At 43.9% G+C, this 11,093-nt stretch overlaps 1 protein-coding gene across 1 annotated transcript; it reads left to right on the top strand.

Annotated features, from left to right (window-relative positions):
• The first annotated feature begins 6,932 nt into the window (after positions 1-6,932).
• Positions 6,933-7,889, top strand: LOC132889934 (putative nuclease HARBI1). Its single transcript, XM_060926743.1, has one exon. The coding sequence runs from the start codon at positions 6,933-6,935 to the stop codon at positions 7,887-7,889; it is 957 nt and encodes a 318-aa protein (XP_060782726.1).
• Positions 7,890-11,093: the final 3,204 nt, after the last annotated feature.

Raw genomic sequence — 11,093 nt, 5'->3', positions numbered from 1 at the left:
AAGCATAGTGGTTGAGATGTTTGTTTGGCATGCTTGCAACTTGTTTGGGCTAGATTCAGCTAAATCTTTGAAACTTATCTTTGCTCACACATCTGAGCTCTGTTTTTCAGAAGATTATCCTGCTCAGTAATCTTCCATCACCTGTTGAAGCAACCCTATCAGACCTACTGTATCAGCCAACTCAGCTTCCTGATATGACATTTTCCAATCATTGAGCTACACCACACTCTTGAATGTGGATATATACTCATGTTTGTCCTTCAATAAACTGAGAAACATGTCTGAACTGCTGTGTTTGTGTCAGTGATTGTCTCTCCCTAGTCCTGGGTATGACTTTAAACTGCAACCGGTGGTGAGTCTCAGGTCTGGGAGGACTTGAGTATTGGGGAAAGTGGAGTTACCACTTAATCACCATTGCTCCCAGGTCTACTCTGACCCGAAGTGGTAGCACCTGCCTGGGTTCCAGCAATGGGTTAAATAGTACATCACCAATAAGGCGCTGGCAGCAGGGCACTTTTTGGTGTAATGTGGCAAATGAACCCAACAGAGTCAATGGCGCACCACCAGATGGCATGTGGAAGAGCCACTCAAATGGCCAATGGATGGCATCATTCGGCAAGTCAGTTGTAACTGTGGGGCAACTTCCATACCTGTCAGGTCTGTGGCACTTTTGTACACCACTTGGCATCAGTCAGGTCTGGAGGTCCAGAGAGACAACACGATGGGGGCACAACATCGTTTGTCTTACCATACTGTGCAAGGCACTTCGTTAGGAAAGGAGAAAGAAAGCCACCGCTGTGGATGGCTCTGTCGCTCTGGTGTGGGCCTCGTGGCCCATCTGCGTTTCTGTGCATCCTAATGAAGCAGTCATCATCGCTAGTGATGGACAGCTACCAACGGCATTGATTGTCCCTCCCAGATCTGTGAGGCAGAATCTCTAGGCAGCAGAGGACTTATATTTCTAGATCACTCATACTTTTTCAATTCAACCTTCTTCAGTACAAATCTATCACATAGTGACTAAGTTGTTGGGTATCTCTAAAAACTGACATCTTGGACAAGCCCCAAATACAACATGAGCTCATAACACACCCTGGAGTGCATACGTACAGATCTCATCTCATTATCTCTAGCCGCTTTATCCTGTCCTACAGGGTCGCAGGCAAGCTGGAGCCTATCCCAGCTGACTACGGGCGAAAGGCGGGGTACACCCTGGACAAGTTGCCAGGTCATCACAGGGCTGACACATAGACACAGACAACCATTCACACTCACACTCACACCTACGGTCAATTTAGAGTCACCAGTTAACCTAACCTGCATGTCTTTGGACTGTGGGGGAAACCGGAGCACCCGGAGGAAACCCACGCGGACACAGGGAGAACATGCAAACTCCACACAGAAAGGCCCTCGCCAGCCACGGGGCTCGAACCCGGACCTTCTTGCTGTGAGGCGACAGCGCTAACCACTACACCACCGTGCCGCCCCTACGTACAGATAGTTTCTAAAAAAAAACTATATACTATAAACTCAGGGGGGGATTATGTACTTAACTATATAATTTTTAAAAAAGGTTACTTTTGATCATGTTCAGAAATTTGGCTCAATTGCCATCAATTGCACAAGATTAATTGACTTTATTTATTTATTTATTTATTTATTTATTTTCTTGAGATACTTTAGGAAAACAATATATGTTAGTTTCACAGAAATCCCTGCTTTTCACACTTGCTCTTTTAGATATTTCATCTATTTTTTTTTCTTTTAGTTTCAACCATAGTTACCTCAATTAGTTATCAAATAAGGAATTTTATTAGCCGGGGAAAGAATAACAACCATCAACCAAGTTAGTAAATTCCCATTACAGTCAAACTGTGTCCAGAATAAATTAATACATTTAAATTGTGTACAAATAATTATTTGACATTAAAGAAACATGAAAACTCAGGCAATTCCTAAATGAAGGTGGGTTGCATGGCCTACAGCTTGCTAATGCTAATAGAATGTAAGCTCGGCAATTCTCACATGAGGTAAAAGAAATAAATAAACAACCCTGAGTAAACACTGCAAGAAGAAAAGCATCCATATTGATCTCCTGCACACTGTAGTCTGGACTCCTGCTATGTTCCTGTCAGAGGTCGTGACAGAATGATGTATGAGGAGCTGAATTGTGTGCTGCTAAAGGAAGAAGGAGGCTTAAAATTCAGCAGGATAAAAGATAGAAAATGCAGTTTAGTTATGTGAGTTATTTAAAACACAAGCTGGAAGCTTCTGCACAGAGTTACAGTTCCTGTAACAAACTAAGAATAAAATAAGACCATAGTGATAGCATTTGGGTGCAGAAATTTTTATTGTTTAAAAAAAAAATTGTTTATCTGTAATGCAACCAGGGCGACATGGTGGTGTAGTGGTTAGCACTGTCGCCTCACAGCAAGAAGGTCCTAGGTTCGATCCCAGCGGCCGGCGAGGGCCTTTCTGTGCAGAGTTTGCATGTTCTCCCCGTGTCCACGTGGGTTTCCTCTGGGTGCTCCAGTTTCCCCCACAGTCCAAAGACATGCAGGTTAGGTTAACTGGTGACTCTAAATTGACCGTAGGTGTGAATGTGAGTGTGAATGGCTGTCTGTGTCTATGTGTCAGCCCTGCGATGACCTGGCGACTTGTCCAGGGTGTACCCCGCCTTTCACCTGTAGTCAGCTGGGATAGGCTCCAGCTTGCCTGTGACCCTGTAGGACAGGATAAGCGGCTACAGATAATGGATGGATGGATGTAATGCGACCATCATAAAAAAATGCTGCATTTTCATCGATATAAGCTGATGCTTCCAGGATTGCCTGATTTAACTCCATTGTTATTATTGCACCTAATGGTCAAAATAGGAACTGCAAAAGCACGATCAGAGGCTAATTGGAGCAAGTAGCATGCTTAAAGCTAGACGGCCTTTTGATTTCATAAAATCGGTGAAATTTAGTTCGGTCAGAAATTTGGTCATTATGATATATGTTTATTTCTGTAATATCTCACAAAATATCAGGCCATTCTGTGGCTGGGAAGTTATTTAATTTGAGGGGATTAAAGCAAATAATGTGCATGAAATCGCTTGCTTTGCACAATCAGGCAGACAGAGGAAGTCCATGTGGGCATGCGCAGGTTTACCATCTTCTTCTACTACTTCTTCTTCTTTTGGGTTTTATGCAGCTGGCATCCACAGTGTCACATTACTGCCATCTACAGGTTTAGCTTTGACCGTGCACTGACAGTTCCATCATTCTGTCGCTAAACGAACAGCTGATCACACCGAGGTGCTCGCTGACTGCTGATATTTATTAGTTTGGTCCTGTATTTCCTTTCCTTCGCAACATAATGTCTTTTCTTCTCGCTTTCCATTACTGTAGTCGGTCTTTCACGTTTCATTCGCACACTCATGTCCTCTGTTTTTCTCTCCTGTTTCAAATTTGTATCCCACAATGCCTTGCGCGAACGGGGAAAGCCCACCACATGATGCATGATGCAGTATCTTGAATTGGGTCATGGTGAAGCAGGAAAAAATAGCGGAGAATTTAGGGCCATGTGGCCTGAAATTCATTAATTGTTTTATTATTTTTTAAAAAAACTAATAAAATTGGAAGTCTGTGATTCGAATTCAGTAGCTTTCGGTCCACTAAACAAAAATAATTGGGTGTCGGGGAAAATTCTTTTTATGACCAACACTTGAAAAATCTGAAAGGCAGTCTACCTTTAACAGTTTTATACGACATGTTTGTTTGTGGAAAGGATTATTACTACTTTTTTATCCTTTTAAGGATAACAGATAGATAGATAGATAGATAGATAGATAGATAGATAGATAGATAGATCGATCGATCGATCGATCGATCGATCGATCTACTATCCATGCAGGCTAGATGCTTTATCACTAAGTCTTCAACTTTACGCATTTTGTAAGTTGCTCTCTATAAGAGCGTCTCCTAAATAACTGAATATAAAGATGCAAACACTGGACACAATACATATCTTGGCTGATTGACTACTTTTGGAGTAAGAGGGACTACAGCAGGGGTTATCAATGTTTTCTGCTTTGGGGCCCACCTATTCAGACTTCTACCAAGTCAGGGCCCATTAAAAAAGATTCCCAATTATTTTGGCGAATCTATTCTATTAGAATCTAATAATCTATTGTAAAGTGTATTACTAGGATGCAACATCACTCCCTGTTACAGATGGGAATTAAATAAATGCAATAAAAACAAATTTTTAGATTGTAGGTATTGTATTTAAAACTGTACTGTATGGATGTGCCAGAAGCCAAACACAAAACATGCAGGGCATTCTCAGTCAAAAGCCATTAAGGATCCAGAAGTGGAGTCTGGTCCATTAACACAAGAACTTATTGCCATGTTTGTGTTCAGCAAACAAGCAAGTTATTAAAACCAAGAAGTACACTCAAAAGAAGTGGATATAGAAACCACTCAACTGGATTAGATCCTTACACGTTGAGAAAGAAGGGTTTTTTCTTATGAAATAAAAAATTCCTAGCTAAATTTGACATTAGTAGAATAAATTTTGATCCTATTGTAGCTGGAACTAAATACAAAGACAGTAGTTATGCATACTATTAATTAACTTCAAGGGGAACTGAAGTCATTTTTAAACTTGCTTTATTTCTTAATTTATGTGTTATTCAATTATGTTTTCGGTTTTATTAACCTTATATCGCGACTCGTATTGGCATAATATTACACTTATCAGCCTTTTCGGTTTTTAGCCATGTTGAATGTAGTCCGTGTGGTCCACAACAGGCGTCGCTTACCGGTGCAATCTTCACGAGACTTGTGGGAGACTTCAAACGCGAAGTGTCAGTGCCGCCATTTTGAAAACTGTTTACACAGCGGCCAGATCACCATATCATTCCAATTTGGATTAATTTCCAGATTTGCCAGCTTCATCAGTGATGGAGATTATTCCATACGATTTCGAACCAATGTGGAGTAGAGAAGAGTTGGAAATATGACAAGATAAGGACCAGGATGATTCTAGTTCTGACGAAGCATCATCTTCAGATAGTGATGTCAGTGATGAAGATAGCTGCAATCGGATGAACATGCCAGTTTCTTTGTAGTGCAAGTGTGAAAATTGTCGCAAGATGAACACCGAGAAAACTTCCGGCTTGATTACATCAGCATTCGAAGGAGGGCACGCGCGTCTTTTGACAACGTTGGCAAATGTCGGTCACTTTGATTTCAGCTGTACGTTTTACTTCCGTCCTACAATGTCTCGCACAGGTCTCAGTGAATCTCGTTTACGGCCATTGCTTTGACATACGGGCTGATATATTACATAGCATATTTCAAACACTCAGAACTTGCTATAGCAGTGACAAAATAGCAATCAAAAATGCATTCCTATATTTAATAAAATGGGATAAATAGAATTTTGATAATAAAAAATTTACCTTCAGTTCTCCTTTAATGTGAAGACAATTAACAGATAGTCAACATATTTTAAGGGTTTTTTTTTAGATGGTGTACATTTTTAGTTTTTTGTATTTGTAATTATTTGTACCGTATCTGTACATGCACGACCTCACCTGCTCTGCATCAACTAATCGTATTTAAATAAAGTTATTCATTCATTGATTATGAGTTAGAAAATTATCCATCCGTTGAGTTCCTCGACATCTCAAACTACCTGGTGCTGCAGACATCGTTCTACACGGACACACAGATGAAAACCTGGAAGAGCATGGAGGCGTACAACTTTTTATATGTGGCTGGGTTAAAGATCTGGTGATCGAGACACTACAAGATAAATCCTGTATCGTTTTTTGTCTGGGTAAATAGGAGTTTCTGGGATTTTTGTCTGCATCTTTGCAATGGTTGGTAGGATGCTGCAAGTTTTGGTATTGGGTGTAAACAAATGACAGCCGCTCGATTCCCAATCCTCTTCTGTGATGCTCTTCTCTTCCAGCAGGCATCACAGATCCATAGAATTACCCACAAATTTATTTATTTATGTCTCTCTCTCTCTCTCTCTCTCTCTCTGTGTATGCGCGGGTTAAATGTAGAGGAGGAATGTGACAAAAATAAAGGCTTGTTTGTCTTAATTTACCCACAAATGTATTTATTCCACTTGAAAAGTGTTCGGTAAGCCCCTCATTTCACCAAGTACGGTCTGGAAAAATCGCACGCGACCATGCGCGACTATGATCACAGCTATGTTTTCCTGTAGTCGCAGGCAAAATCCGTGCAACCTAAACCCATTATTTTCTGTGTACGCTCTATGTTCGATGTTATCTCATTTGACCTTCGATGTGTACGCTCTACCTGCGTCCTATACACTCTGTAGACGCTTTACATACGCTCTACTTGCGTCTATCCACTCGATCTGATGCGATCTTAACACGACCAAGGCTCGTTCTGTTCGACCAATCTGCGACATAGCGTCGATCTCTAGGCAATCTATCCTCGCAAGTGCGCGACCTTGGCCGATCAAGGCTCAATCTTGGCCCATCTAGCTACATACGAGTTGCAATGTACCCTTGATCAATACGATTTAGCCTGCGATATAAACGTTCTAGCCTCGCTCTGTATGCTCAATTCTCGATCTTTTCTAGACAGATTCTTGCCTGAGCTACGTGCAAATTTGTCACGGTCACCCGGATTTGCATGCGACCCACTGTGACCGTATAAAAAGGCCCGGAGATCGGTGGCCGACCATCAATTTTTGACCAGCCTCCGAAGGGACAACATGGACCCAATTGCTCTGCATCATGCTATGTTATTACAGCACCATGCCCTGCAACTGCAGCAAGACTCTCTGGTTATGCTAACCATGCTGAAGATGAGGAGAAAGAAGTATACCAAGAAGAAAAATATTGGGTTGCTCCCTGGCTGCGTGAACACCAGAGGGAACATTATGGTCAGTACTCCTCCCTCATGACGGAACTGAGGCTGGGAGATGAAGCTACCTACCGGACCTATTTCCGTATGCCCCCGGAGATGTTTGACAAACTGTTGGCTAGGGTGGGCCCCAGAATTGCGAAGATGGACACTAACTATAGAAGAGCTATAGAACCTGGTGTGAAGTTGACTGCCACCCTGAGACACCTTGCAAGCGGCATAGACTACGCAAGCCTGTCCTATGACTTCAGGGTATCGCGCCATACGGTAGCCACCTTCCTTCCTCTGGTGTGTCAAGCTATTGTAGATGAGTGCAAGCATGAAGTTATTCCCTGTCCAAGCACAGCTGCAGAGTGGAAGGCAATTGCTAATGATTTTGAGAGAAGGTGGAATGTGCCGCATGCAATTGGAGCTCTCGATGGTAAGCATATATCCATCAGAAAACCAGCCAGTTCTGGATCCCTGTACTACAATCACAAGAAGTTTTGCTCCATTGTCCTTCTGGCCCTGGTCGACGCGAACACCAAATTCCTGTGGATCGATGTCAGTGGTTTGGGACACCAATCTGACGCTCAGATATTCAACGCAAGTGAGCTGAAAGAATTCATCGCCGATGGCTCAGCTGACCTGCCAGCTGCTGAATCTATGACCAATGATGACGTGGATGTGCCATACTTTATCCTGGGTGATGATGCTTTTGGCTTGAAACCCTACCTTATGAAGCCCTACACCAGGAGAGGTTTAACCAAGGAAGAGACTATCTTCAACTACAGAATTTCCAGAGGCCAGTGTGTGGTTGAGAATGCATTTGGAATCCTGTCCTCCCGCTTCAGGTGTTTGCTGACAACCCTACAACAGAATCCTGACAATTGCAGAATCATTGTGGAAGCTTGTGTTTGCCTGCATAACCTCATGAGAATGAAGTACCCAGACCTCCAGAATGCAGATATGGACATGGAAGATTTAGAACACAACCTGATTCCTGGAGAGTAGAGAAACTCAGGGGCGATGCAAGACTTGCCCGCCCACTTGGGTTGCAACAGGAACAACGCTGAAGGGAAGAAAGTCAGGGATTACATGAAGAACTACTTCAACGGCCCGGTTGGTTCTGTTCCATGGCAAGAGAAGATGGTGTCAGTCAAGCACAGAGTATTCTGAGTTAAATGGCTATTGTTGTATAACTCTGACTTTAAACTTCTGAGTTTGATGGCTATGTATTGTAAAACTTTTCACTTGTAAACAACGTTGTGAATACCATTGTAAATAATTTCTAAAATAAAATAAAGAATAACAATTCCAAGAAATATAAGGCTAGTCTGCCTTTTCATTTAATATATTAACCAAAAACAAAAGTGTACAATAAACAACTTTTCTGAAGCATTTAACATATTTACACCAAAAAAAAAAATACAATGAAAATGGAAATGGTAAATCCAAACAAATGTTAATAATCCATGGCAAATGTCAATTTTGCAAAAATACTCTTAATTGTCTTTTAGAGACTGGTCATCAGTGTCTCTTGCAGTTGCAGTTGCTGTTGCTGCTGGTACTGCGGGGGGCAATCCCAATGACCTCAGGAAACTGTCTGAGAAACTAGGGTCCCGGCTAGCAGAAGGTGTCTGCAGGTTGTGGAATGATGGCGATGATGAATCTGGTGGGCAGCTGGAGGATCTGTAGCGCAGATAGTGCTGCTGCACATACTCTGTATTCATGGAATTCCATACAGATACTCCTGGAGTTGGCTGTGGGTTCCACTGGTTAGGGGGAGGCTGCCAACGAGGGTCCGGTTGCTGAGGCTGCTGCTGCTGAACCTGAGGCTGCTGCCGCTGGATCTGAGGCTGTTGCTGGATCTGAGGCTGCTGCTGGATCTGAGGCTGCTGCTGCTGCTAGAGACGTCGAGCCTCAATTTTGGCAGATTGGGTGCGGGCAAAGACATCGTTGACCAGGCTGTCATAAACCGACTCGGGCAGCTGGACCAGAACGTTGGTGAACCATTGGCCAAAGGAGAGCCGCTCATTGACCCCCGATGGCCGCAAGGTCTTCATGATCTCGTTGGACTGCTGGAGGAGATCGGTGGTCCGGATCGACTGCTCATGGATCTTCAAAAGCAGATCATCCTGAGCAGCAGCAGCAGTGACAGAAGCCTTCCTCCTAGACATTCTTGGTGTAGGCTGGGTAGGATGAGTTGGAGGACTGACTGGTCTAGTAGGCTGTGATGAAGGACCAGGGACCGGGTCGTTGAGGTCAGGCATGGGACCAGGGTAGTCACCATCCAAGTGATCAAGGTCAAGAGGTGCCTCGATAGATGCCTGGCTGCTGGCTGCCTCAACTGGTCTGTTGGCTGTCTCAGCTAGTCTGCTGGCTACAATCTTCTCCTTCAGAGAAACAACGTTGCGGCGGGACACCTCGACTATGTGCGGGCACAGGAAGTCAAAGACGCGGAGAATCCATCTGAAACACACAATTGAAACATATATCAAACCGTTAACAAATTCATTATTATACAAGTTGTTTAGGAAAAGACAGCAGAGAAATAAAAAGACAAATTATAAATTAATAGTCTTTCAACTTACTTATCTCTTTCTGTGACTTTGGGTGCTCCCGGCGCGGACTTGGTCTTCTTTAGGCGTCCAAACCTGGTCCTCATGGAGTGGAACCAGCTGCTGACGTGATCCACTGGCAGTTCCATCTTCCTAGCTATCTCCTCCCATGTCTGACGTCGAGCATCCTTGTTGAGCCACTGCCTGTTTGCCTTGTCATACAGGTTGGTGTTCTCCTGTATGAGGCCAGCCAGCTGATCCTCCTGGTCATCTGTCAGCTTCACATGTAGCCTCTGCTTCTTTCTGACGTTGCCAGACTCCTCCTGGGTGTCCTCCGGTATGTCATCTGGGATGTCCTCATCCTCAGCTTCAGAGGGGGAGTCCTGTACAGGGGATGGGTCCCATGGTGGAGCAGCCTTCTTCTTTTTGAGGTTGGCTGCCTTGGTTTTTCCTCTCTTTGGCATTGTCGAAGTAGATCAGCGAAGTAGGTTGTATCTGGTCGCCGTCGTAGAGAACAATGTGTCGTGGTTGAGAGCTGAACGTGTTATGAATGCTGCTTGGTTTTGTGCCCTATTTATATGATGTTCAGTAGGCATAGCTTAATCGGATTAGGCAAATATAGGTCGCAACTTAAGCGATGGTCGATCTTTATTGGTTGAAGTAGGTCGCACCTTAATCCTCTTTATGCACCCTATTTATGCGCCCTATTTATATGACATTCAGTACGTGTAGCTTTAATAGGATTAGGCGAAGGTAGGTCGCAACTTAAGCGATAGTCAATCTTTATTGGTTGAAGTAGGTTGCACCTTAATCCTCTTTAGAATCCAATCATGCCCATGGGAAGAATAGGGAGCGTACGGGTCTAGGGAAGGTCTGGGACAGGTTGCACGGCGCGAGGCTTGATCGCAAAAGAGTGAAGCTAGATCGCATGGATCGAGTGAGTGTCGAGGACGGGCCGAGCAGCACAACCATGCGCGCAATCAGTTCTCGCTCGAGAAGACTGAGCATCACTCATCCCCGTTCTAGCCTTGATTGTCTCTCGACCAATGCATCCTTTCCTCAACCTTGTTCGCTCTTTTGACGCTCTCTGTGCGACTTTTAGGTCAAGGTTCAGTTTTTTGACATGTCAAAAAACCGAGCTACGAGCTCTTTGTCGGGGAGACCATTCCTCGACCACATGCAACCACGGAAGACCAAGGCGTGACCAACCCTCAGTCAACTGTCGACTGCGTACGACCTGCGGCAACCAAGCCACGCTCTCTTCTGGGAAGATTTCTCGGTGAAATGACCCCCTAAACCAGCTACCAGATTTGGGACACAATGGCATCCTGAACTATTTAGTATTTGGCTTCAAACTTGAAAAAAATTTGTGGCCCACTAGGTGGCGCTTCGTGGCTGCAGCCCAGTGGTTGAGACACACTGGACTACAGGATACACATGAGAGCTACAAACATTAATCACATGCAATTGATTGAGCTACAATAGTAACAATATTGTTGTATATGTAACTATAAGGTACATTAATTAGGGCAGCACGGTGGTGTAGTGGTTAGCACTGTCGCCTCACAGCAAGAAGGTTCTGGGTTCGAGCCCTATGGCCAGCAGGGGCCTTTCTGTGTTGAGTTTGCATGTTCTCTCCGTGTCTGTGTGGGTTTCC

This window comes from Neoarius graeffei, chromosome 8, assembly GCF_027579695.1.
Source record: "Neoarius graeffei isolate fNeoGra1 chromosome 8, fNeoGra1.pri, whole genome shotgun sequence".
Lineage (NCBI taxonomy): Eukaryota > Metazoa > Chordata > Actinopteri > Siluriformes > Ariidae > Neoarius > Neoarius graeffei.
The sequence above is the reverse complement of the archived record's forward strand: the minus strand, read 5'-3'. Positions and strand labels throughout refer to the sequence as shown.

What these genes read in the sequence shown, in the direction of transcription:
- LOC132889934 (XM_060926743.1), top strand. Translation starts at nt 6,933, where the DNA reads ATGACGGAACTGAGGCTGGGAGATGAAGCTACCTACCGGACCTATTTC.